The sequence below is a fragment of the Phalangium opilio genome, unplaced genomic scaffold, assembly GCF_054372755.1.
Source record: "Phalangium opilio isolate 3A_F unplaced genomic scaffold, DU_Popi_V2 ptg000042l_1, whole genome shotgun sequence".
NCBI lineage: Eukaryota > Metazoa > Arthropoda > Arachnida > Opiliones > Phalangiidae > Phalangium > Phalangium opilio.
The window spans coordinates 3,032,273-3,057,118 of NW_028324166.1; the positions used below are offsets into that span (position 1 = coordinate 3,032,273).

Sequence of the window (24,846 nt, forward strand, 5' to 3'; positions counted from 1 at the left end):
CGATATGCTACACTACATTTCACTACTCGTTTTTTTATTTATTGCGGATATTTTAACAACTTCGTTGGAAAATGAGAAAGTAATTGTTCGGTCTTCATACGGAGATGTGGTTGGAAAATACATCAAAATATCGCTTCTAACGGGGAACAACGACCACGTCAAATTATTCCAAGGAATTCCGTACGCAAAGGCACCCATTGGAAATTTGCGATTCAAACCACCAGTTGAACCAACGCCCTGGAATGGAAGGTTATTGGCACTGCACCCACAAAAGTATTGCTCCCAAATGCCAAAGTCTTATAGTGGCAACTTTAGCATAACAGAATCCGATACATCCGAGGATTGTCTACACTTAACCATTTGGGTGCCGAAAGGAGACCAAAATCACATGGACGTCATGGTGTTCTTTTATGGCACCGATTTTAGGATGGGGTCCACTAGGGAATATAATTTCAGAAAACTAGCTGCAATGGAAAAGGTTATTGTGGTTTTGATGAACTATCGAATGAACTCACTAGGATTTCTATACTTGGATGACGATGAATGCCCGGGAAATATGGGCTTAATGGACCAAGAAATGGCTTTGAAGTGGGTTACAAATAATATTAAGAGCTTTGGCGGTGACCCCGAAAAGGTCACTATATTTGATCATAGCTCTGGCTCATTTTCCATCGAGTATCACTTGCTTAATCCTAAATTAAGGAATTTATTCAAAAGGGCAATTTTAATGAGTGGGTTTATTCCTCTTGATAGTAAAGTGAAAGAGTGCAGAAACATTTACGCTCTGAAAGCAAGCTTCGAAGTAGCGATTAAGGTTGGTTGCGGAAATGATTTCAACGACATCAAGTCGACAATACAATGCCTGAGGGACGTAAATAGTTCTGATTTGGTTCGGGCTTCAGCTTCGATACAAGGCCTTCGTGGTGGAACTCATAATCTTGTTTTTGAACAAAGCTTGTCGTTAAAAAATCCGAAAATATTGGAAAGTTTAAAAGGAAAGGATATTCTTTTAGGCATGTCTTCAAACGATGGTGCTTTTTTCGTTCATAATTTACTTGAAAAATATAACGTTTCAGTGACTAACGTCCTTAAAACCATAATGGATACTTACCCTGGAAACATAAGGAATGATACTTTACAATCGATTAGATACTATTACAATCGATTAGATACTATTACAAGGACCATTGCAACAATATTGACAAGTTTAAGGAAGAGATTTTGGCAGCTAGTGTTGAGACGGATTCAAGGTTCACTTGTATCGCCGATGAATTGGCTGATAACCTATCCAAAGCTGGTGTTAATGTCTACTTTTATCGATGGAAACACAGACCTCTATATTCCAATGAACCAATTTGGATGGGAGCCTATCATGGATGCGAACTACATTTTCTACTTGGTAACGAAAACTTCTTGAAGGGTAAAGGTGAAATACAACTTTCCAGACGATTAATGCGATACTTTGGAAGTTTTGCGAAACAAGGGTAAGACGCGTTTGAAACTTACGTTTTTATCTTTTAAGACGAGGCTCAATTCAAAACTGAATGAAAACCCGTTTGTCTTTTTTTTAAATGAGTTTTAATTTGGGGAAACTAACATTTAAACTAGAATTTGAATGACAAGCACGAAAGTTAAAAATTAAATCACTTTTCAGTGCGATAAATAGGAATAATATTGCTTTACACGAGTTACGCTCTAGCAAACTTTTATTGAAAAGAAAAGTTAGTTCTAATTTGCTTAACTTGATGAAGAATCCGTTATTTTTAATTAAGGTTGAATGCGATTCATTTTCACATGAGTTTTATTCTGGTGATTGCAGGCAAGCGCGAACGTTAGATGAGTCAGTTGCTAGTCTGGAAAATATTGGAGGGCCCCAAAAAAGCCGGAAGTCGTTTTATATTTATAAAAGTCGATAGAGCAACATTTGCTCTAGGAAGTACCAAATATCATATACGGATATTAAGTTTTTTTTATAATAATTCGGTGGCACTACCGTTTGCGGTACCGCAGTTGCTGCAAATGCATATTCCCGTATCCGCGTTCGAACATTGAAATCTTTCACTAGAGATAAACTGAAAATTCCACAATTCAGTCGATGCCTTTCAAGATGATTAAATACTGTATTACAGGAATTATACTGCTCGCTATCGTAATGAAAGTTTGGTCGTTTGAAAACGAAACAATTTCTGTTAAAACCAAATACGGAGAGATAGTAGGAAGAAAAATTTTCAATACAAACAGAGAAGTCAATGAAAGACGTGTACGTTAAAGTTTTTAAAGGTATTCCGTTCGCGCAACAGCCAATAGGAAATTTGAGGTTCAAACCGCCGAGTGAACCAAAACCATGGACTGAACCATTGATGGCCACCAAACCCTACAAGTTTTGCGCGCAACAAGAAACGAATTATTCCGAGCCGCACATCACGTTTTCGAACACGGCCGAAGACTGCTTGTACTTAACAATTTGGGTACCAGATACATCTCCGGTAAATACGCGAATTTCGGTGATGGTGTATGTATTTGGAACCGCATTCACAGCGGGACCACGGATTCCGCCCAAATTTGGGATCTTTGCCGCAACCCAAAATGTAATTGTGGTTTGCATGAATTCTAGACTCGGCGCGTTAGGTTACCTTTATTTTAACGACGAGGAATGTCCTGGTAACATGGGATTAATGGATCAAGAAATGGCTTTCAAATGGGTTCGTAATAACATCGACAACTTTGGTGGTGATCCCGAGAAAGTGACCATCATGGGACATAGTTCCGGTTCAATATCAGTACATTATCATTTGCAAAACCCTAGTTCACGATACTTGTTTAAAAGGGCGATACTTATGAGTGGATATCTAATGAAAAACGGCAGACTTTTGAGGAAAACTGAAAATCTGGAAACCAGTTTTTCTATAGCGAAAATGCTTGGTTGTGGCAGTAATTTAACCAATATTAAAAAGACCTTGGATTGTCTTCGTAATATTGATATTCACGATTTAGCCGTCGCTTCTTCAAAGTTCCCCAGATTTACGAGCATTACACATTTACCCGTGCTGGATGACGACAAAACATTATACGAAAGTTCACTAAGATTGCCGAGCATGAAAGACAAGCAAGTTCTCATGGGAGTTACGAATAGCGATGGTGCCTATTCTCTGACTCGAAAACTCCCCGAAAATATAACTGTCAATGAAGCGTTGAAAGAAGTAGCCGAAACGTATTACGCATGCAATATTACGGATGACGTTTCAAAGTCATTTAAATATTACTACAAGGATCATTGTAGCATCGTCAACGAGTACGAGGCACAAATTTTGTCTACTAGAATGGCAACAGATAATTTAGTCACTTGTCCCGCAAATGAATTAGCAGACATTTTAGCCAGTACTGGTGTTACGACTTACTTCTATCACTGGACGTATAAACCACTTTTTTACGATGGACCAATCTGGGTTGGTGCCGATCATGGGGCAGAACTTTTGTTTCTATTGGGCTTTTCTGACATGATGAAAAGCAAAGCGGAAATGCAGCTTTCGCTTAGGTTTATGAAGTACTTTGGAAATTTTATTAAAACAGGGTAATGTTTTAGCTCTAGTCAATATTAACAATGCATGATTTAATGATATTGCTACGCTTACACGGAATGACAAATATGAAACGTCTTTTTGAGACAGAGTATAATTTTATAGCTCTGGGCTCATCACTGTCTCCGTAATGATCAAAACTAACTAGCGAAACCGATTGGAATTTGCCCCATTTACTTCTTGTGTAAAGTCGTTAGAATTCTATATATAGAGACATTTAGAGGTCGTGCTTACAGTTGAGGAAATCAACGTTAGGTTATTTTCAAGTGCTTGAAATATTCAGTGGGATGCGTCTTTATATAATTATAACTACGAGTTACTTCTCCTAGCACGTGGTAATGAAGATTAATCCTAATCTTCGTAAAGGTGAAGGATTCAAATGAATGAATAATTCTCATGTTGATTTGATAAAAAAATAATGAATTTAAGAGTTCTTGATGCATAAAGATCCAAATTATCTTTGTTTATAATACATTTCTTTTTGTAGGGATCCTAACGTAGAAACTTTGGAAACAGAAGATGAAAACGGCAGCTCAGAAACGCCAAATGAAAACGATAGCTCAGAAACGTACGACGAAAACGATAGCTCAGAAACGTCCGATGAAAACGATAGCTCAGAAACGTCCGACGAAAACGATAGCTCAGAAACGTCCGACGAAAACGATAGCTCAGAAACGTCCGACGAAAACGATAGCTCAGAAACGTCCGACGAAAACGATAGCTCAGAAACGTCCGACGAAAACGATAGCTCAGAAACGTCCGACGAAAACGGTAGCTCAGAAACGTCCGACGAAAACCATAGCTCAGAAACGTCCGACGAAAACCATAGCTCAGAAACGTCCGATGAAAACGGTAGCTCAAAAACGTCCGATGAAAACGGTAGCTCAAAAACGTCCGATGAAAACGGTAGCTCAAAAACGTCCAATGAAAACCATAGCTCAGAAACGTCCGACGAAAACCATAGCTCAGAAACGTCCGATGAAAACGGTAGCTCAGAAACGTCCGATGAAAACGGTAGCTCAGAAACGTCCGATGAAAACGGTAGCTCAAAAACGTCCAACGAAAACGATAGCCCAGAATCGTCCAATGAAAACGATAGCTCAGAAAAGGATACAACACTGCCATGGAAAATGTTTTCTTGGAGAACCGAAGAAACAGGCGATATTTACAAAGAAAAATACAACGCTGACGACTCGAGCATCGAAAATTTTGACGAAATACTGCCTGAAATTTTGGAAACAGCAGAACCTTGGCAAAGTGTTTACAGAGTGAAAAATAAGGGAGAGTTATTAATTCAAAGTGGTTCTGATGCGAAAAACGACTTAGTTAAATTTAGGCATACTAGATCAACGGAGAAAACTGAAGACGATGAAATAGATGAAAATGAAGACTTAACCGAAACGATCGAAAAATGGCCCAAATACACGTACGAAAAGAAGGGACGAATTGACATTGATCTTCATTATTCTCGACAGGCTTACGGAGCCTTGCAAGAAGATCAGTGTCATTTTTGGAAGCATGACTTCCCGCTAATTGCGGGTGAAAGCTGCACCTAGAAAAATTATTATTATTGTTACACTAAATAGAAAGTCGCATATGGTTCTGTTATTTAGGTTCACTTTAGTTGAAATTTACCAAATTTGTACCACCGGAACAATTTTATAAAAATAATCATGACAATTGTAACTGTATATTAATGTATGGCAGTGGGTAGAAGGAAATCAAGTAGTTTGGGCAAGAACTTTTAAACAATTTTGTACGTTTCATGTAGAGTAAAATAATATTTCAAAATCTTTGGTTTTAAACGAGAGTTTGAAAATAATATGCTTTTGCCAAGTACGTTTATAACATTGATTATAAACTCGGCAAGATGATTGTTGCCGTTTAGCTGTTCTTCTTTGAGAGTTTGGCAATAACCTGAAAAAAAAATGGGTTATTTTGAGTTTCAAGAAATATTACGATATTAACACTTGGTCTCTATGGTCCCCACTAGAACATATTCAGGCCACCGAATCGTAACATTGGACCTGGTACAATAACTATTATTAAAGCAAGTCGCCGATGTGCTTAACTTCAGACAAATGGTACTAGATGCTCCCATAGTCGAAGGGTGGAGTTTATTGGCCCCCTAAGCTTAGCAAAGACTAATTTTAGCTCCGCCCTCATTGGTTCCCGCCTTTGGCAACGGTAAAATTGGTGCGTAGAAGATTAGCCAGCATGTTAAGGGCATCACAGGAACGGTCATACTTCTGCAGAAACTGTTACCGCCTCATTCATAGGATACACTTCAAAACACGTTTCTAGTGCCATTGATAGGATACAAAGACAAAAATCTCTCTCTTATAGCAACATTTTAAAATCGTGGTTGCTTCCACCAGATGGCACCGGTAAACTCCCAAAATTGCATAGCACCTTCCACCTCTCGAATATTATTAAAAGTATAACTTCACGGCTTAAAGGGACTGCAAAGAAGGCATCGGCGGGTGGGTAAAAATTATTTGAAATACGTCACAGACATCACGTGGTGCCAAGATACAAAGGCTCCTCATGGAGTGGAACTGGACATCTAGTCCTTGTTTTTCGCGAGATTGCAGCGCCAATTCCATGAAGTGGTAGCTTTCTAAATAAAACGAACTAAGCTTCTTTGAACCACGCCTCTCCTTGGTCACGTGCCTCTGACGTTTTTCAAATAAATTTTACCCGCCCACCGATGCCTTCTTTACAGTCCCTTTAACTGCTTTATAGTTAACTCCATAAAACTCGTTTCTAGAACCAATTAAAGAGATTAAAAATATGATTTCATGACTGAACCTTGTAGTAACGTGATGTGACTACACCTAACAAATAAGTTATCCCTCAAGTAGATGGCGCTAGTAAATTATCAAAATAGGCTCCTCCCCATTATTATGAAAACATAACTTCAGAGCTCAACCCTGTTGTAAAGTGACGTTTTGTACAAAAGGGGATGTTCTTTGGTGTCCCTTAAAAACTCTACTTACAGATTTCACTTCAGTGTATGCTTCCAAAGCGTACTCCCCAAGTTCGCGTCCGATTCCAGACATTCGATAGCCTCCAAATGGAGTTTGTGGATTCAAAACGTCGTAACAATTAATCCAGACAGTTCCGGCTCTGAGACTGTTGGAAAAGTAAATAGCCCGATCCAAATCTTGAGTAAAAACACTAGCGGCCAATCCATATTCGCTGTTATTGGCTCTTTCCAAAACTTCCGATTCAGAGTCAAATTTGAGGATCTGCATAACTGGTCCAAAAATCTTAGACACAAAGAATTAGTAATTGGGTAAGTGTTTCTGTAATGCGAACTTTAGACAGGTAGGTGCACGGGGACCCGGGATTTTTAATTATACATAAGTGTAATGTTAAACTGTCGATAAACTGTAAACAGAATTTTTGAGAATGTCTAATTATTGCAGTTTTTTGAATCTATAACCTTAATTGTAACTACACGTGTTCAAAATGATATAGAATTCTCAGCAGCAGTTATTTAAAGGAAAAGTTCAGGTAACTTAAAGGGACTGCCAAGAAGGCATCGGCGGGTGGGTAAAAATTATTTGAAATACGTCACAGACATCACGTGATGCCAAGATACAAAGACTCCTCATGGAGTGGAACTGGACATCTAGTCCTTGTTTTTCGTGAGATTGCAGCGCCAATTCCATGAAGTGGTGGTTTTCGAAATAAAACGAACTAAGCTTCTTTGAACCACCCACGCCTCTCCTCGGTCACGTGCCTCTTACGTATTTCAAATAGTTTTTACCCACCCGCCGATGTCTTCTTTACAGTCCCTTTAATGGCCTGTGAATCTTACCTCTTCCTTTGCAATACGCATATCATCTTTGACATCAGCAAAAACAGTTGGCTCCACAAAATAGCCACGATCCCCAAATCTCCCTCCACCGCACAAAAGTTTGGCTCCGTCTTTCTTGCCCGATTCAATCAGGCTCAAGATTTTACTCATTTGTTCCTCATCAATCTGTTATATTCGAGTACAATACAATCTTTCAAAGACATGCTATAAACAAGTTAACAGGTGCTATCCCTTAAAGCAAAGCGTAGGCCACTTGGCTCCCCTACCAGTTGACTTTACTTTGACTTGGCAAGGGCAGGAGGCATTACCCTAATTTTACCTTGCAATGTCTGGAACCAATCAGAACGCGTCCACAAGGGTGGAGCTAAAACTAGCTTTTGCTAACCTGAGCGGGACCTCCACCCTTTGACTAGTAGGCCACTTGGCTCCCCTACCAGTTGACTTTACTTTGACTTGGCAAAGGAAGGAGGCATTACCCCAATTTTACCTTGCAATGTCTGGAACCAATCAGAATGCGTCCACAAGGGTGGAGCATAAACTAGCCTTTGCTAAGCATAGCGGGACCTCCACCCTTTGACTAGTAGGCCACTTGGCTCCCCAACTGACTTTCCTTACTTTGACTTGGCAAGGGCAGGAGGCATTACCCAAATTTTACCTTGCAGTGTCTGGAACCAATCAGAACGCGTCCACAAGGGTGGAGCTAAAACTAGCCTTTGCTAAGCAAAGCGGGACCTCAACCCCTTGACTATGGGAGCATCTAGTGGTACTTGTTTAAACTAAACCACAGCCGAGACTTGCTTTAAGGGATTTACATTAAGGATTAAAAGGTTACCTGGGGTCCTTGTTCAACTTTTGTATCAAAAGGATTTCCGAGTTTTTTAGCTTGGGCTTTTTGAACGCTTTTAGAGACAAATTCGTCGTAAATACTAGACTCCACAAATATTCTTGAGCTGGCGCAACAACACTGTCCTTGATTGAAAAATAAACCAAAGTGCGCCATGGCAATTGCATAATCCACTAGAAAAAATATTGCAACATAAAATTTTAATATTTAAAAGTATAAGCAGACGACGCTTTGTTAACTAATTATCAAGGGGCTCTGAAATTTTTCCTGGTTATTCCTGGCCAATTTTAGCCAATATCCCTGACCATTATGAAGAACAAATTTTCAAAATCCTTGACCAACACAGGTTCCTTAGGAATCCCAAATTAACTTACAATCAGCATCTTTAAGTACGATAAGCGGGCTTTTCCCTCCAAGCTCCAAGGTTACTCTTTTAAGGTTACTTTTGGCAGCATCAGCCATCACCATTTGACCAACTGAAGTTGAGCCAGTAAAAGCCACTTTGTCCACATCAGGATGATTAGATAAAGCGGCACCAGCAGTTGGACCGTATCCAGGAACAATATTAATAACACCAGGAGGAAATCCAGCTTCAATGGCCAGTTGTCCAACGTACAAAGCCGTTAAAGGCGTCTGCTCAGCTGGCTTCAAGACCACGACGTTTCCAGTAGCTAAGGCCGGAGCCAGCTTCCAGGCTTGCATAAGAAGAGGGAAATTCCACTGCAAGAAACAAATAAAATGGAAAGTAGTGTTAAACATCAGGTTAAGCCACTATGGAAATTCTTATTGTACTGTGATGTGATAGTATCATTAGTTCATAAGATATGTTCCATGACAGGGTTCATACAACTTTTGGAAAACAAATTTCCCTGAGATTTCCATCCAGGTTTTTTCCCCCATATACTTCCCTAAATTTTCCAGGTTTTCCCCTATATGGAGTATCCTATGGAGCAAATGTTAACGAAGGAAGGGGGGGGGGCAAATATGACTATTACATAATCAAAGGGCATCCCCGTATCTCTAGTAGAACCAGAGTTACGAGCCTCCAAAGTATAGTGTAATGTTAATCCTATGGAGGAGGTGTGTTTAAGAACATTTTGCTTAATTACTCGGCCCCTGTTTGTCGTAGCCCTAAGTTTTTAGTATGGGTGGATGGGGGACAAATCGGACTATTACATAATCAAAGGACATCCCCGTATCTCTAGTAGAACCAGAGTTATGAGCCTCCAAAGTTGGGTGTAATGTTAATCCTATGGAGAGGGTATGATTGTTTACGTTTTACTTGATTACTCGGCCCCTGTTTGTCATAGCCCTACGTTTTTAGTATGGTTGGATGGGGGACAAATCGGACTATAACATAATCAAAGGGCATCCCCGTATCTCTAGTAGAACCAGAGTTATGAGCCTCCAAAGTTGGGTGTAATGTTAATCCTATGGAGAGGGTATGTTTGTTTACGTTTTACTTGATTACTCGGCCCCTGTTTGTCATAGCCCTACGTTTTTAGTATGGTTGGATGGGGGGTAAATAGGACAATAACATACTCGAAGGACATCCCCTTATCTCTAGTAGAACCAGAGTTATGAGCCTCCAAAGTTGGGTGTAATGTTAATCCTATGGAGAGGGTATGTTTGTTTACGTTTTACTTGATTACTCGGCCCCTGTTTGTCATAGCCCTACGTTTTTAGTATGGTTGGATGGGGGGTAAATAGGACAGTAACATACTCGAAGGACATCCCCTTATCTCTAGTAGAACCAGAGTTATGAGCCTCCAAAGTTGGGTGTAATGTTAATCCTATGGAGAGGGTATGTTTGTTTACGTTTTACTTGATTACTCGGCCCCTGTTTGTCATAGCCCCACGTTTTTAGTATGGTTGGATGGGGGACAAATCGGACTATAACATAATCAAAGGGCATCCCCGTATCTCTAGTAGAACCAGAGTTATGAGCCTCCAAAGTTGGGTGTAATGTTAATCCTATGGAGAGGGTATGTTTGTTTACGTTTTACTTGATTACTCGGCCCCTGTTTGTCATAGCCCTACGTTTTTAGTATGGTTGGATGGGGGGTAAATAGGACAATAACATACTCGAAGGACATCCCCGTATCTCTAGTAGAACCAGAGTTATGAGCCTCCAAAGTTGGGTGTAATGTTAATCCTATGGAGAGGGTATGTTTGTTTACGTTTTACTTGATTACTCGGCCCCTGTTTGTCGTAGCCCTAAGTTTTTAGTATGGTTGGATGGGGGGTAAATAGGACAATAACATACTCGAAGGACATCCCCGTATCTCTAGTAGAACCAGAGTTATGAGCCTCCAAAGTTGGGTGTAATGTTAATCCTATGGAGAGGGTATGATTGTTTACGTTTTACTTGATTACTCGGCCCCTGTTTGTCATAGCCCTACGTTTTTAGTATGGTTGGATGGGGGACAAATCGGACTATAACATAATCAAAGGGCATCCCCGTATCTCTAGTAGAACCAGAGTTATGAGCCTCCAAAGTTGGGTGTAATGTTAATCCTATGGAGAGGGTATGTTTGTTTACGTTTTACTTGATTACTCGGCCCCTGTTTGTCATAGCCCTACGTTTTTAGTATGGTTGGATGGGGGGTAAATAGGACAATAACATACTCGAAGGACATCCCCTTATCTCTAGTAGAACCAGAGTTATGAGCCTCCAAAGTTGGGTGTAATGTTAATCCTATGGAGAGGGTATGTTTGTTTACGTTTTACTTGATTACTCGGCCCCTGTTTGTCATAGCCCTACGTTTTTAGTATGGTTGGATGGGGGGTAAATAGGACAGTAACATACTCGAAGGACATCCCCTTATCTCTAGTAGAACCAGAGTTATGAGCCTCCAAAGTTGGGTGTAATGTTAATCCTATGGAGAGGGTATGTTTGTTTACGTTTTACTTGATTACTCGGCCCCTGTTTGTCATAGCCCCACGTTTTTAGTATGGTTGGATGGGGGACAAATCGGACTATAACATAATCAAAGGGCATCCCCGTATCTCTAGTAGAACCAGAGTTATGAGCCTCCAAAGTTGGGTGTAATGTTAATCCTATGGAGAGGGTATGTTTGTTTACGTTTTACTTGATTACTCGGCCCCTGTTTGTCATAGCCCTACGTTTTTAGTATGGTTGGATGGGGGGTAAATAGGACAATAACATACTCGAAGGACATCCCCGTATCTCTAGTAGAACCAGAGTTATGAGCCTCCAAAGTTGGGTGTAATGTTAATCCTATGGAGAGGGTATGTTTGTTTACGTTTTACTTGATTACTCGGCCCCTGTTTGTCATAGCCCTACGTTTTTAGTATGGTTGGATGGGGGGTAAATAGGACAATAACATACTCGAAGGACATCCCCTTATCTCAAGTAGAACCAGAGTTATGAGCCTCCAAAGTTGGGTGTAATGTTAATCCTATGGAGAGGGTATGTTTGTTTACGTTTTACTTGATTACTCGGCCCCTGTTTGTCATAGCCCTACGTTTTTAGTATGGTTGGATGGGGGGTAAATAGGACAATAACATACTCGAAGGACATCCCCTTATCTCTAGTAGAACCAGAGTTATGAGCCTCCAAAGTTGGGTGTAATGTTAATCCTATGGAGAGGGTATGTTTGTTTACGTTTTACTTGATTACTCGGCCCCTGTTTGTCATAGCCCTACGTTTTTAGTATGGTTGGATGGGGGGTAAATAGGACAATAACATACTCGAAGGACATCCCCTTATCTCAAGTAGAACCAGAGTTATGAGCCTCCAAAGTTGGGTGTAATGTTAATCCTATGGAGAGGGTATGTTTGTTTACGTTTTACTTGATTACTCGGCCCCTGTTTGTCATAGCCCTACGTTTTTAGTATGGTTGGATGGGGGGTAAATAGGACAATAACATACTCGAAGGACATCCCCTTATCTCTAGTAGAACCAGACTTATGAGCCTCCAAAGTTGGGTGTAATGTTAATCCTATGGAGAGGGTATGTTTGTTTACGTTTTACTTGATTACTCGGCCCCTGTTTGTCATAGCCCTACGTTTTTAGTATGGTTGGATGGGGGGTAAATAGGACAATAACATACTCGAAGGACATCCCCTTATCTCTAGTAGAACCAGACTTATGAGCCTCCAAAGTTGGGTGTAATGTTAATCCTATGGAGAGGGTATGTTTGTTTACGTTTTACTTGATTACTCGGCCCCTGTTTGTCATAGCCCTACGTTTTTAGTATGGTTGGATGGGGGGTAAATAGGACAATAACATACTCGAAGGACATCCCCGTATCTCTAGTAGAACCAGAGTTATGAGCCTCCAAAGTTGGGTGTAATGTTAATCCTATGGAGAGGGTATGTTTGTTTACGTTTTACTTGATTACTCGGCCCCTGTTTGTCATAGCCCTACGTTTTTAGTATGGTTGGATGGGGGGTAAATAGGACAATAACATGCTCGAAGGACATCCCCTTATCTCAAGTAGAACCACAGTTATGAGCCTCCAAAGTTGGGTGTAATGTTAATCCTATGGAGAGGGTATGTTTGTTTACGTTTTACTTGATTACTCGGCCCCTGTTTGTCGTAGCCCTAAGTTTTTAGTATGGTTGGATGGGGGGTAAATAGGACAATAACATACTCGAAGGACATCCCCTTATCTCTAGTAGAACCAGAGTTATGAGCCTCCAAAGTTGGGTGCAATGTTAATCCTATGGAGGGGGCTATGTTTTTGAACATTTTGCTTAATTATTCGGCCCCTGTTTGTCGTAGCCCTAAGTTTTTAGTATGGGTGGATGGGGGACAAATAGGACTAAAACATAATCAAAGGGCATCCCCGTATCTCTAGTAGAACCAGAGTTATGAGCCTCCAAAGTTGGGTGTAATGTTAATCCTATGGAGGGTATGTTCACGAAAATTTTGGTTAATTACTCGGCCCTAGGCTGTTTGACGCAAATTTCCCTGAATTTTACTAAAAATTCAAAATTTCCCTGAGTTTTCCCTGAGATTTTTGTCAACAATTTTTTTCCCTGATTTTTCCAGGTTTTCCCGATTTTCCAGGTTTGTATGAACCCTGCATGAGTTTGTCACTGGTAACTTAGAAACTGGAGCTTGTCATTAAGTGATTGAGGCAGGTCATAGATTCTTGTAAAGCGAGTAAGCGACGCCTGGTGAGGCGCTTGCTGTCAAAGGCTTTGTAATGCAGACTAAATAGGACCTAGATGAAAGTTCTGCAAAATTAACCACCGAGTGTAGGACTTCAATTCTCGAACTAGCTCGAGCTGTAAGTCTCTAGCATTACGAAGTATAGGAAGTGTAATACTTAAGGGAGGAACATATCACTTATAAACTTATGATAGTATTTAATAATAAAAGTGATAGTACCGGTATAATTTGACCGCAAACTCCAACAGGCTCATGCCTAGTGTAAGCAAAATAACTACCGTCCACTGGAATGGTTTTACCATGGACTTTGTCCGCGTAACCAGCATAGTACCTTTCAAATATAAAATAGTCTTACTTAGTATAATGAACGAGAACATCTAGAGGCATTTGTTTGAACTAAATCACAGCCGAGACCACGTGGTCCAGGAAGCATAGATTATCATGTGTTAATCCTTTGGGCACATAAATCCTAAATTTACCTGTAACAGTTAATTGACATTTGCAAGTCAAGTGAGAATGAGTCTCTGAATGGTTTTCCATTATCCAAAGTTTCCAAGCTCTGTGGTTAAAGGAATTAAAGTAATTAATAAATACAAAGAAGCAGTGACTGAAGGATGCAAAATTGAATTTACAGCTAAGTACTGTCTGTCCCTTTCCAAGAGATCCGCGAGCCTGTTAAGTAAGAGTCCTCTGGCAGAAGCGTCAATTCGCCTCCATGTTGAACCAAGTTTAAAGGCCTTCCTGGCAGCAGCAACTGCCTTGTTAACATCAGCCTGTAAACGAGAAATAATTTAAAGGAAATTTCTAAATTTAGTGACTTTCAGGACGTTTTTGGTTTATTTTTAAAATTCCCTCATCACTTGGGAAGAAAATTGATTTCCCGGACCGTTTTGGAACAAATTTTTAATTTCCGGACCGTTTTGGAACAAATTTTTAATTTCCGGACCGTTTTGGAACAAATTTTTAATTTCCGGACCGTTTTGGAACAAATTTTTAATTTCCGGAGCGTTTTGGAACAAATTTTTAATTCCCGGAGCGTTTTGGAACAAATTTTTAATTCCCGGAGCGTTTTGGAACAAATTTTTAATTACCGGAGCGTTTTGGAACAAATTTTTAATTCCCAGAGCGTTTTGGAACAAATTTTTAATTCCCGGAGCGTTTTGGAACAAATTTTTAATTCCCGGAGCGTTTTGGAACAAATTTTTAATTCCCGGAGCGTTTTGGAACAAATTTTTAATTCCCGGAGCGTTTTGGAACAAATTTTTAATTCCCGGAGCGTTTTGGAACAAATTTTTAATTCCCGGAGCGTTTTGGAACAAATTTTTAATTCCCGGACCATTTTGGAACAAATTTTAAATTCCCGGACCATTTTGGAACAAATTTTAAATTATCGGACCGTTTTGGAACAAATTTTAAATTATCGGACAATTTTGGAACAAATTTTAAATTATCGGACAATTTTGGAACAAATTTTAAATTATCGGACAATTTTGGAACAAATTTTAAATTATCGGACAATTTTGGAACAAATTTTAAATTATCGGACAATTTTGGAACAAATTTTAAATTATCGGACAATTTTGGAACAAATTTTAAATTATCGGACAATTTTGGAACACATTTATAAATCTTGGTCAATTTTGGAACACATTTATAAATCTTGGTCAATTTTGGAACACATTTATAAATCTTGGTCAATTTTGGAACACATTTATAAATCTTGGTCAATTTTGGAACACATTTATAAATCTTGGTCAATTTTGGAACACATTTATAAATCTTGGTCAATTTTGGAACACATTTATAAATCTTGGTCAATTTTGGAACACATTTATAAATCTTGGTCAATTTTGGAACACATTTATAAATCTTGGTCAATTTTGGAACACATTTATAAATCTTGAACAATTTTGGAACACATTTATAAATCTTGAACAATTTTGGAACACATTTATAAATCTTGAACAATTTTGGAACACATAAATCTTGGACAATTTGGAACACATTTATAAATCTTGGACAATTTTGGAACACATTTATAAATCTAGGATAATTTCGGAACACATTTATAAATCTTGGATAATTTTGGAACACATTTATAAATCTTGGATAATTTTGGAACACATTTTTAAATCTTGGACAATTTTGGAACACATTTATAAATCTTGGACAATTTTGGAACACATTTATAAATCTTGGACAATTTTGGAACACATTTATAAATCTTGGACAATTTTTGAACACATTTATAAATCTTGGACAATTTTGTAACACATTTATTTCCCGGACATTTTTGCAACAAATTTTTAATTCCCAGACATTTTTGGAAAATTTTTTTAATTCCCAGACATTTTTGGAAAAAAATTTTTAATTCCCAGACATTTTTGGAAAAAAATTTTTAATTCCCAGACATTTTTGGAAAAAAATTTTTAATTCCCAGACATTTTTGCAATCAACTTTGAATTCCAACAACTGTCCCTAGCCTCTTTGCCTCAATCTTCAATAACGTGACCTTCTCCCCCCCCCCCCCTATTTTAAAATTCCCTGACCTCTGATAGAAGACCCAAACTTTTATATTACCTGATCTCCTTCCTGAACCTCAGCAATGACCTCTCCAGTGGATGGATTAATGGTAGGGAAAACTTTCCCAGACGCGGAATTATGCCATTCATTGTTGATAAGAATCTTTAAGACAAATAACAGAAAAACGTTGAAAACAACCTTTTTACACTGAATCCCATCAATAAAATATAAAAAAAAATAAGTTGTTTGACTGGAGTGGCTGATTATGTCACAATGGTGTCGCCATCTGGTGAGCTACACTCGAACTAGCCCAAGATGGAGCAAGCACCAGGCGCGAACTACAGATCTTTATCACTAGAAGGCGACACTGTTTTGACATCATAATTGCCAATTTTAATTGCTTTTTTCTGAATATTTTGCTGAATATTAACTTATTGGGCTCATTCTTCAAGTGTTTAATGCAAATTTCGACTCTGGTGGCGCCCCCAACATGCAGCCCACCAACTTTACCTTGCCAAAGGTAATAGCCAATCAGAAATCGTCTACTAGGGCGGAGCTAAAACTAGCCTTCGCCAAGCTTAGCAGGCCCTCCATCTAGTGGCATTTATTTAAACTATTGCAATTGCAATAACAAAATTAACCTATAGAGCTATTTCAGAGGGGGTAATGGCTACGTCACCAATGCTATTTGCCCATAGAGAAACCCTCACAAAATGGCCGCCCTCTACACTCAAAGGCAGGCCCAATTTTCGTAGCAGACGAAATTTTTCCCCCACTGAAATAGCTCTATAGGGCTCAATCTTCAAATATTTAATGCAAATTTCGACTCTGGTGGCGCCCCCAACATGCAGCCCACCAACTTCACGTAGCCAAAAGGCAATAGCCAATCAGAGATACTCTACTAGGGCGGAGCTAAAACTAGCCTTCGCCAAGCTTAGCAGGCCCTCCATCTAGTGGCATTTATTTAAACTATTGCAATTGCAATAACAAAATTAACCTATTGGGCTCAATCTTAAAGTATTTATTGCAAATTTCGACTCTGGTGGCGCCCCCTACATGCAGCCCACTAACTTTACGTTGCCAAAAGGCAATAGCCAATCAGAGATACTCTACTAGGGCGGAGCTAAAACTAGCCTTCGCCAAGCTTAGCAGGCCCTCCATCTAGTGGCATTTATTTAAACTATTGCAATTGCAATAACAAAATTAACCTATTGGGCTCAATCTTAAAGTATTTATTGCAAATTTCGACTCTGGTGGCGCCCCCTACATGCAGCCCACTAACTTTACGTTGCCAAAAGGCAATAGCCAATCAGAGATACTCTACTAGGGCGGAGCTAAAACTAGCCTTCGCCAAGCTTAGCAGGCCCTCCATCTAGTGGCATTTATTTAAACTAAACTCCCACAAAATGTGAAACACAAGTAACATTATCAACCCAATCAACAGTGCCACGCTCAAGTACTCTAAATAGAGTAATGGCACCTACTTGCCTTTGACTGTGTTAAGCTCTATGGGTAGTTAATATGGAGTGCCACTACTCTATAGACACTCACCTTTGTATATTTAATTTCTGGTTGTTGAACAGGTTGGGGAAGAGCATTGGATAAACATCTCTTTGAAATTTGAGAAATTACAGACAGGTTAGAAACCTTTCTGACAGTAGACATAAGTGACATTCTTTCCTCTCAAATTAATCTGAAAATTAATCATCGTTAACTTAAATTTAATTATCTGATTACTTCAACGGAAACTTTCAATAATCATTATGGTAGTCTAGCTCTAACATCAAAATGCTAAAAGGCTCATGATAATAGTCATAAGTTAAAACTGCGACACATTCGTGGGTGTTAAATAAGTTTTAACACCTACTGAGTACTGACAGTAAATACTATTCACTTAATTACATATAATAAAACAACAGTAATTTATAAAGTATATTTAATTATATTTATTTACCTTTTATAAAAATTAAAAACTAACGAGTCTCTTAAAATCTCTTCGTCGTCGTCAACGACTCAACGCCAAAAGCTAACTCACTATCGGCCGGCCTCCTGTAGTAGTTTATCTGAAAACCACGTGATTCAAAGCGCTACTGTAACCGTACAACTTTCACGAGAGGGAAGATAAAAGGTGACATCGAAATTCAAAAACTTTTAATCGAAGTATAAAATCTCATTTGAGTTGTTTAAGCGGAGTTGAAGGTCTAGGCTACATTTAAACTACCTCTCCGTAAATATTGCTCCATGGTAGTCGGTCCTAGCAGAAGCCAGTCAACAGAGCCAAGGAGGTAAAAATGACATAAATTAACACAGCCAACGTCGTCTACATTTTGAATTTATCGATTACTAGGTTGATATAAGAATAAGACATTCACTTTCTAGTACTTTTCCAGAAAGTTTTATAAATAATAGTTTCATTCTAAAGACCTCAGTCAAAACCAAGAAATATTATTAAAAATATATATCGGAGTTGTTGGATCCACGTTCAAGGACTCAAGCACCTTGTGTCTTTGAGCGCGTGATCGAGTGGGCTGTGCTTTAAGGAACGAGAGTTGAAACCAGGGCCGGAAATGAGAAATATTTCTTATAGGACATGTGTCCATTCACCAGTGACTGGAAAATTTATAGGACATTGTCCACTGGAGTGTCCAAAAATAGTGTCGCATCTCCATAGTCAAGCTATCAAAACTCCGGAAAATTTATTGGTCAAAGTTTTAATTTTAATGTTACTTGATCTTTTCGTTTAAAATTTCTTAGGTTGGTGGGGGTGTTTATAAGCAATTCGAAGTACAGGCGTTAAGGATGTTGAGTGAAGATAAAACATTAGTTCTGTTTTGCATACTACAAAGTTCCGCTTCCGTTTCCGTACATTTTACAATTATAATACTTTTTTTGAGCTCTGAGATGTCTTTACTGTTTTGTTACAAGACAGCATTATAAGAGCATTTTCTCTAAAAAGTCTTTCTGTTTAAAAATTAAGTTTAAAATATTACCATCGTATTCAGTGTGGGAAATATAAGGTGAAGGAGTCAATCTTCCTTCTGGGACCAACTCTCTTGGAGTTACAATATTACACCAAGATTCGTGTATTAAAAGCAATGGTACAGTTTTATCTTGGAGGAATGAGGTGAGATGGAGATTTTTCCATAGTCTCGCTTTCATCCAAAAATAGGGGTGGGGGCATTCGGAGAAAATTTGGGGGCCCCCTTTGAATGCACTGAACGTTTATCCTACTCAGCCCTTATAGATAGTTTTCACACATGGAGGATTCATACCATTTACACCAGGAGACCGGGCTATCTGGCGGACAAAAACCCGTCTGCTTTTGTCCTCCAGATAGCCCGGCTTCCTGGTGTAAATGGTATGAATCCTCCATGTGTGAAAACTATCTATACTATGGGAGACTTCATTGCCGCAGATCGCCTATCACATTCACTGCATATCACCTCTTTCCTTATAGGTTTTATTTACGGCGATAAACGGTCATGAAGTGCTAATTGGCTAATATCCGATAAAGGAATTTCAAATTTGATTATTTTCGTCTTTGCCTCGATCCTGGCATAGCCCACTCGATCCACGTTCACGCACTCAAGCTGCGCGTCGTCTGCTTTATGTAACTCGACTCACTCGAGAGACTAGAGTAGACGGTGGAAGTGGATTCATCCATGATTTCATGATGATTCATCATTTCCAAATACCAATGCCTTACCGTGTTTGTTAAATTTTCGCTCTTCAGTGTTTTCGTTCGTTGTTGGTTGTTTGTATAATGGCTAGTTTGTTAAATTTTTCAGTATTCATAGGTGTTTTTCTTATAATGAGAAACTTTTATAATGAGAGCCAACACAAAACACCTCGCCATTTTTATAGTGAAATCAAAGGGATATAGTAATTACTTTCCCATACATGGCAACGTCATTAGTCGACCCTTTATCTCTTACCTTACTGATATCCCCCCTTTCCGGGGCCAAATATTATTCTCTCTTACAACGTTGCCCCCAATGTTGGGATACACAGTTCACTCCCCCTCTCTAGCGAAATTACTCTATACATGATATAGGAAACGGAACTACTTTCTTTCGAAAATCTAACGACAAATAGGCCTAACTAGCACTCATTTGTTAATCCACGCAATTTCGCTTTTCAAGGAATATAAATTGTTGTGTTTTCAAAGCTATAGCATTGCCAAGATAACGAGTTGGTTTCATAAGATGTATTCTCTTATTTCCAGGACTCATCTCACAACGGTTAAAAATGTCTTGGAAAATGGCCAATAACACCGCCAATTTCGGCCAAATAATTTGTAATAATCAAAGCCTAATTAGTATGCAAAAACTATGGAATCCTTGGATCTACGTTACTTTGATCGTTATTGGAATTACAGTCAATATTGTCAACATTCAAGTACTTAAAAACCCTTTAAACACGCCAAATGATAAAAGGGCTCGTACAAACGATTATAACTTCATCGCAATCGAATGCGCTTACATCGCGACCTTTCTAACCTTTATACCAATCACATGCGCCGCATTCTGGCCAAATTTGACCTTGAAGTCTGATTGGCCAATCGTGGAGCTATATACGTACTACGCATATCTTTTCACGTTGTGCTTATCCAATTGGCTATTTGTTGGCGCGTCTCTATATCGATTCATCGGTGTACAATGGCCATTCAGAGCCGGAACTTTACGAAGTACACTCAGAACAAAGATTCTGATATCTATAATTACTGTTGGATCCGTAGTGTTGTCGGTTACGTTTATAGTAAGTAATAATGATGCAATCGATCTAAGTACAGCGGTAATTGCGCTAATAGGTACAGCGTTACCATGTATTGTCAGTGTGTTTTTAACACTAGCCACATTGGTGGTCATGTGTACCTGGATGGTACGTCGAAATATACGCATTTCAAGGAGAAATGCTAGATTTACCTTACAGTATCTACTTAGTAATCGGTTTAAAGAATATAGATTTTCATTGTTCGTGATTGTTATATTAGCATCATTAATCGCAACAAGTATTCCAGATATTTTATATTACGTTGGTATATTAATACCAAGTGAAATATTACAATGTAAAGAAAATGTGTTTTTAAATCGTGGTATGGTTTTGGTGTATAAAACTATGCAATTTTTTCCACTTATCACGATAAATGATTGTTACCGAAGAAGATTCGTTCAGTTTCATTGGTGCAAGTGCCCTTCTAGGCCAAGATGTTATTGATTCGTTATACAAACGGTAAAATTTAGTTTGCACACTTTGGATTGCTCAAACTTTTCTATACAAAGCTACTTTGATCATCAAAGGAGAAGGGCTTCTGATACATTTTTCTACAAACCAAGATATAATTCTAATGGTGTCACGAATAGCATTATTGAAATAAAGGTTACGTAAAAGCTACCAAACAATATATTCATTTCTTGCAAAACAATGTACGGTGAAACTTCCGGAATGGTGCTCGAATTCAAGTTTTCCAATGAGGTGAAACGTCGGTTTTCGTTTTCTTCCCAATGTATAACGTGGCCAAACGATGTAATCCAACAAATTCTGGAACAAAATAAATTAATATTCTGCCTTTGTCTTGTATGATCATTTTCTTTAACGTGAATTGTAAAACCGTACGCTTGATTGAAGTCTTCGGAGTAGGTGAAATTTTTGCTATATCCTATAGCGAAACTAATGAATTGCAGCGGGTCTTCAGAAACGTGGAAATCTTTGAGGGATTTGTTCAACTTAAGTATATCAAGGTGGAAGAAAGACGCGATTCCAATGTACATGTATTGATAAATATCATTTTTCGATTTCTGTCTCTCAGTTTCTTCTAATAAATAATCAACTGTTTCATTAATAGAATGCGATGTATTGCCGTTTGCGATCATGTTGTCAATGATTGCTTTTATTCTCGTGTCCTTAATATTCTAATAAGAAAAAAACACCAAGTTTTTCAAGCATTACTAAACACTTCATTCATAGTGATATTAACCTTCAGAGCTCTCGTAACTGGCGGTCCTCTTTTGATAGTGAATGCTTTGTATTTGTCTGATTTAATGGCATTGTACAATTCGTCAATGGTATCCAGTGGTTTCGTTGAATGTGTCAGACTAATTGTAGACGAAATGACACTACCATGAACTATCAGTAAAGCCCAGAAGATAATGTGTGTGCACAATACCATCAATTTATGGTAGGAATTAACGTATGAAATCACCGATGACCCTGAAAACAACAATGCAAATGAACAGACCGTAGTTTCAGCTTGGGCTAGGTTAGTTTATTTTGAGTTTGTCTAGACAAGCCCGATCTTAAACTTGGACACTTGGTTTGAAGTTTTTAAACCTGGGTTGCCTAAACTTTGAGCTTATTTTACTGGTTACTACCGAAGCAAGACAAGGTCAACCCTAACCCACAACTGTAGTTTAGGCAACCATGGTTTGACCGAAGAGTTGAACTTATTTGGTTACTACGGCCGTTAGGCAGGTTAGGTTATGTTAGGTGACAGGTCACACTAAGCTACGTTCTGCGGGTATTCGGTTTTCGCAAAAGGCTTTGCAGGAAAGTTATTTCATTTGAAAGCCAGCGTTTACGACATCAAAGTTTGGAAACATAATAGAAATGAGAAAATAACGAATTGAAACTTCTTACCTTTTCCTAAAACATAGGAAACATTGTTCCAAAAATAGTAAGTTTTCACATTTTGGTCCGCAACCGGACAATGCGTTTTCCAAAATTTGTTAATTGAAACTTCCAAAATCATGTAAAGTAGCGATATCGAAAAAATCAATGTCCAAAGTTCTTCCGAAAATGGATCAAGCCAATAAATGTCGCCACTTCCACGGACGAGACTGGGTGTCTTTGTTATAGCGCTGTAAGTACTACGAAGTACCAGCGGAGAAAAATCCATTACGTCCAACTTTTCTGGGGCCGTAAGGATTAACACCGATGTAAAGTCCGCATCCTAAATTCATTAAAAGAATACTAGAGTTTCACTTATAATAGATAAGGATTTGATTGTCCAAATACTTAAAATTGTTAAGTTTGAACCCAATAGACCATTCCGTTAACTACTTGTAGAGAAACCAACATACAGGGGCGAGGCCGCCATTTAGGTATTCTCCCAGGCGCCAAGAAGCAATGCCAGATGGAACCCGAGTTCACTACGCTCGGGAGGCTAACCAACTCGTACTGCCTCTGGCGGTGCTTCTTGGGTCGAGTGAAATAACCCAAGGAGGTGGCCCCGCGCCATTTGTGTTTGCTTCTCTTATGGAATTAATTATATGGTCTATTAGGTTTTTTTTTTGAAAATCAAAAATTTCGATGAAGGTAAAATTGTGAAGATGAGCTAGACAATGACATACGTCTTTTTCAAGTAGCCCAATTAGGCCATTCCAAGAGGTATCGATGTTAGTTGGTTGAAAACCGTACACGTTTATTTCAGGATAAACCTCTGTTACTCTAAATTAAGTTATTTACAAATATAAAGCCTGATTTAAGTGCTTATATTAAGAATTAAGGCTTATAATAAGTATTATATAATACTTAAATCCAAAGAGTTTCTTTAGTAGCGCTAAGATCATAATGCGAAACGTTGACACTTCTTCCATAATGTTCTTTTCCATCTTAATCACATTCTTTTTACCAAACTACAAGGAAAAAAATTAATAGATAATGAATTCAATGTGTAGAAGATCAGGGCAACATTTAATGTATTACTGTCGATGTATACTAAACTGAAGACCTATATGAAACTGATATTACATTTAGAAATAAGCAAACCAACTCAGATTTCACTAGTGGTTATCAATTAGCATCAAAATGAATAATACAAAATTAAACAATAAGAGTACACCACTTGAAAGTTACAATATTTATGTGGCCGGAATGTTGATCATATGAAAAGACAGGTTACTTGTAATTATTTTTGATCGGTTTCTTTCGCTGAACTCAGAAATAAGTCTCTAAAAATCCGTTTTAAACTTAAAATAGCTTATAGTCTTTTAAAGTATAATTTATTCGTATTTTTAATTTTATGCAATTTGCAGTAATGATTGGCTCCTATAGTTTTTAGTACTAAAGATTAATATGGTAGTAACCTTAGCCACTCTCTAATATAGAATGTACAGTACTTACCTCAAATGTTGCTAGCCTTAACGTTTCGTTTGACAAATTTCTCATGATTTCAGTCAGAATATAAACTCTTTTACAGAGAAGCCTACTTGCCCGTGAAAGAGATACTACTAAATGAGAAACAGTTGTTCCTGCTCATGATAATGACAAACCAAACATGAAAATTCATTTATGTTCAATGGGGCGCAAAACCCATTATCAACCGAGTGGAAACTATTACATTACACGTTTGCTGTCAGAGACCATTCCATTAAATTCTTGAGAGAAACTAACTCACAAGGGGAGGGTGACTTAGGTTAATATCGGAGCCAATGTTTACTACACGCGGCAGACTAGCCGATTCGCACTGCGTCTAGGGGTGCTACTTGGTTAACGCCAGTGAAATGACCCATGAAGGTGACCACCTCGCCCCTATGGTGTTTGCTTCTCTTCTGGAATTAATGGAACTGTCTATATAATTTCATTTCAAAAATGTATTATATGAAATCGAGTTTCCAACTATTCGATTTATTTAATCGAAACCGTTATTGGAAATCGCTTAAATTTTGCCAATTTCCCAAAACAAAAGAATGAACAAGAGAAAGACTGAACGTTCATTTTAGTTCGGTAATGGTACATTAGTTTAATGCAAGCGCACTGATGCGTTGAAATTCGCATTGTTAAATTTTATGGTTTAATCAGGAACATATACAGCTAATTGGAATCAATGTGCCCCCATATATCCCACGTTAATTTCGACGCGGGTTTTGTGGGCCGGGCTTGAGTACTATCAGTCATGCCTCGTAATTCTGACGTCTTTGTAATTGTTATTTCA

General features: G+C 38.4%; 4 protein-coding genes across 4 annotated transcripts; 3 read left to right on the forward strand and 1 right to left on the reverse strand.

Annotated features, from left to right (window-relative positions):
* Window positions 1–4: 4 nt before the first annotated feature.
* On the forward strand, window positions 5–1,488 carry LOC149678349 (cholinesterase-like). Its single transcript, XM_089835851.1, has 2 exons — window positions 5–1,075; window positions 1,150–1,488. Exons 1-2 carry the CDS (start codon window positions 5–7, stop codon window positions 1,486–1,488), a joined length of 1,410 nt encoding a protein of 469 aa, XP_089691977.1.
* Window positions 1,355–5,383, forward strand: LOC149678350 (acetylcholinesterase 1-like). The gene is made up of 3 exons (XM_089836321.1): window positions 1,355–1,484; window positions 2,130–3,571; window positions 4,066–5,383. Exons 2-3 carry the CDS (start codon window positions 2,250–2,252, stop codon window positions 5,132–5,134), a joined length of 2,391 nt encoding a protein of 796 aa, XP_089692447.1. The 5' UTR covers window positions 1,355–1,484; window positions 2,130–2,249; the 3' UTR covers window positions 5,135–5,383.
* Window positions 5,179–18,099, reverse strand: LOC149678351 (aldehyde dehydrogenase, mitochondrial-like). Its single transcript, XM_089836323.1, has 11 exons — window positions 17,869–18,099; window positions 17,466–17,607; window positions 15,972–16,076; window positions 14,024–14,164; window positions 13,871–13,950; window positions 13,611–13,722; window positions 8,623–8,968; window positions 8,237–8,421; window positions 7,405–7,569; window positions 6,578–6,850; window positions 5,179–5,495 (listed from the first exon to the last, which is right to left on the reverse strand). Exons 2-11 carry the CDS (start codon window positions 17,586–17,588, stop codon window positions 5,463–5,465), a joined length of 1,563 nt encoding a protein of 520 aa, XP_089692449.1. The 5' UTR covers window positions 17,589–17,607; window positions 17,869–18,099; the 3' UTR covers window positions 5,179–5,462.
* Window positions 18,100–18,514: 415 nt separating this feature from the next.
* Window positions 18,515–21,487, forward strand: LOC149678352 (uncharacterized). The gene is made up of 3 exons (XM_089836324.1): window positions 18,515–19,038; window positions 19,372–19,623; window positions 20,140–21,487. The coding sequence occupies exon 3, from the start codon at window positions 20,163–20,165 to the stop codon at window positions 21,129–21,131; it is 969 nt and encodes a 322-aa protein (XP_089692450.1). The 5' UTR covers window positions 18,515–19,038; window positions 19,372–19,623; window positions 20,140–20,162; the 3' UTR covers window positions 21,132–21,487.
* The last annotated feature ends 3,359 nt before the right edge of the window (window positions 21,488–24,846 follow it).

Coding starts and splice junctions, on each gene's coding strand:
- LOC149678349 (XM_089835851.1), top strand. CDS start 5: ATGCTACACTACATTTCACTACTCGTTTTTTTATTTATTGCGGATATT. Junction 1,076..1,149: donor TTGAAAAATATAACGTTTCA/GTGACTAACGTC, acceptor ACAATCGATTAG/ATACTATTACAATCGATTAG.
- LOC149678350 (XM_089836321.1), top strand. CDS start 2,250: ATGAAAGACGTGTACGTTAAAGTTTTTAAAGGTATTCCGTTCGCGCAA. Junction 3,572..4,065: donor GGAAATTTTATTAAAACAGG/GTAATGTTTTAG, acceptor TTCTTTTTGTAG/GGATCCTAACGTAGAAACTT.
- LOC149678351 (XM_089836323.1), bottom strand. CDS start 17,588: ATGTCACTTATGTCTACTGTCAGAAAGGTTTCTAACCTGTCTGTAATT. Junction 13,951..14,023: donor GGGACAGACAGTACTTAGCT/GTAAATTCAATT, acceptor CTTTAACCACAG/AGCTTGGAAACTTTGGATAA. Junction 8,969..13,610: donor TTTGCGGTCAAATTATACCG/GTACTATCACTT, acceptor TGTTTCTTGCAG/TGGAATTTCCCTCTTCTTAT.
- LOC149678352 (XM_089836324.1), top strand. CDS start 20,163: ATGTCTTGGAAAATGGCCAATAACACCGCCAATTTCGGCCAAATAATT.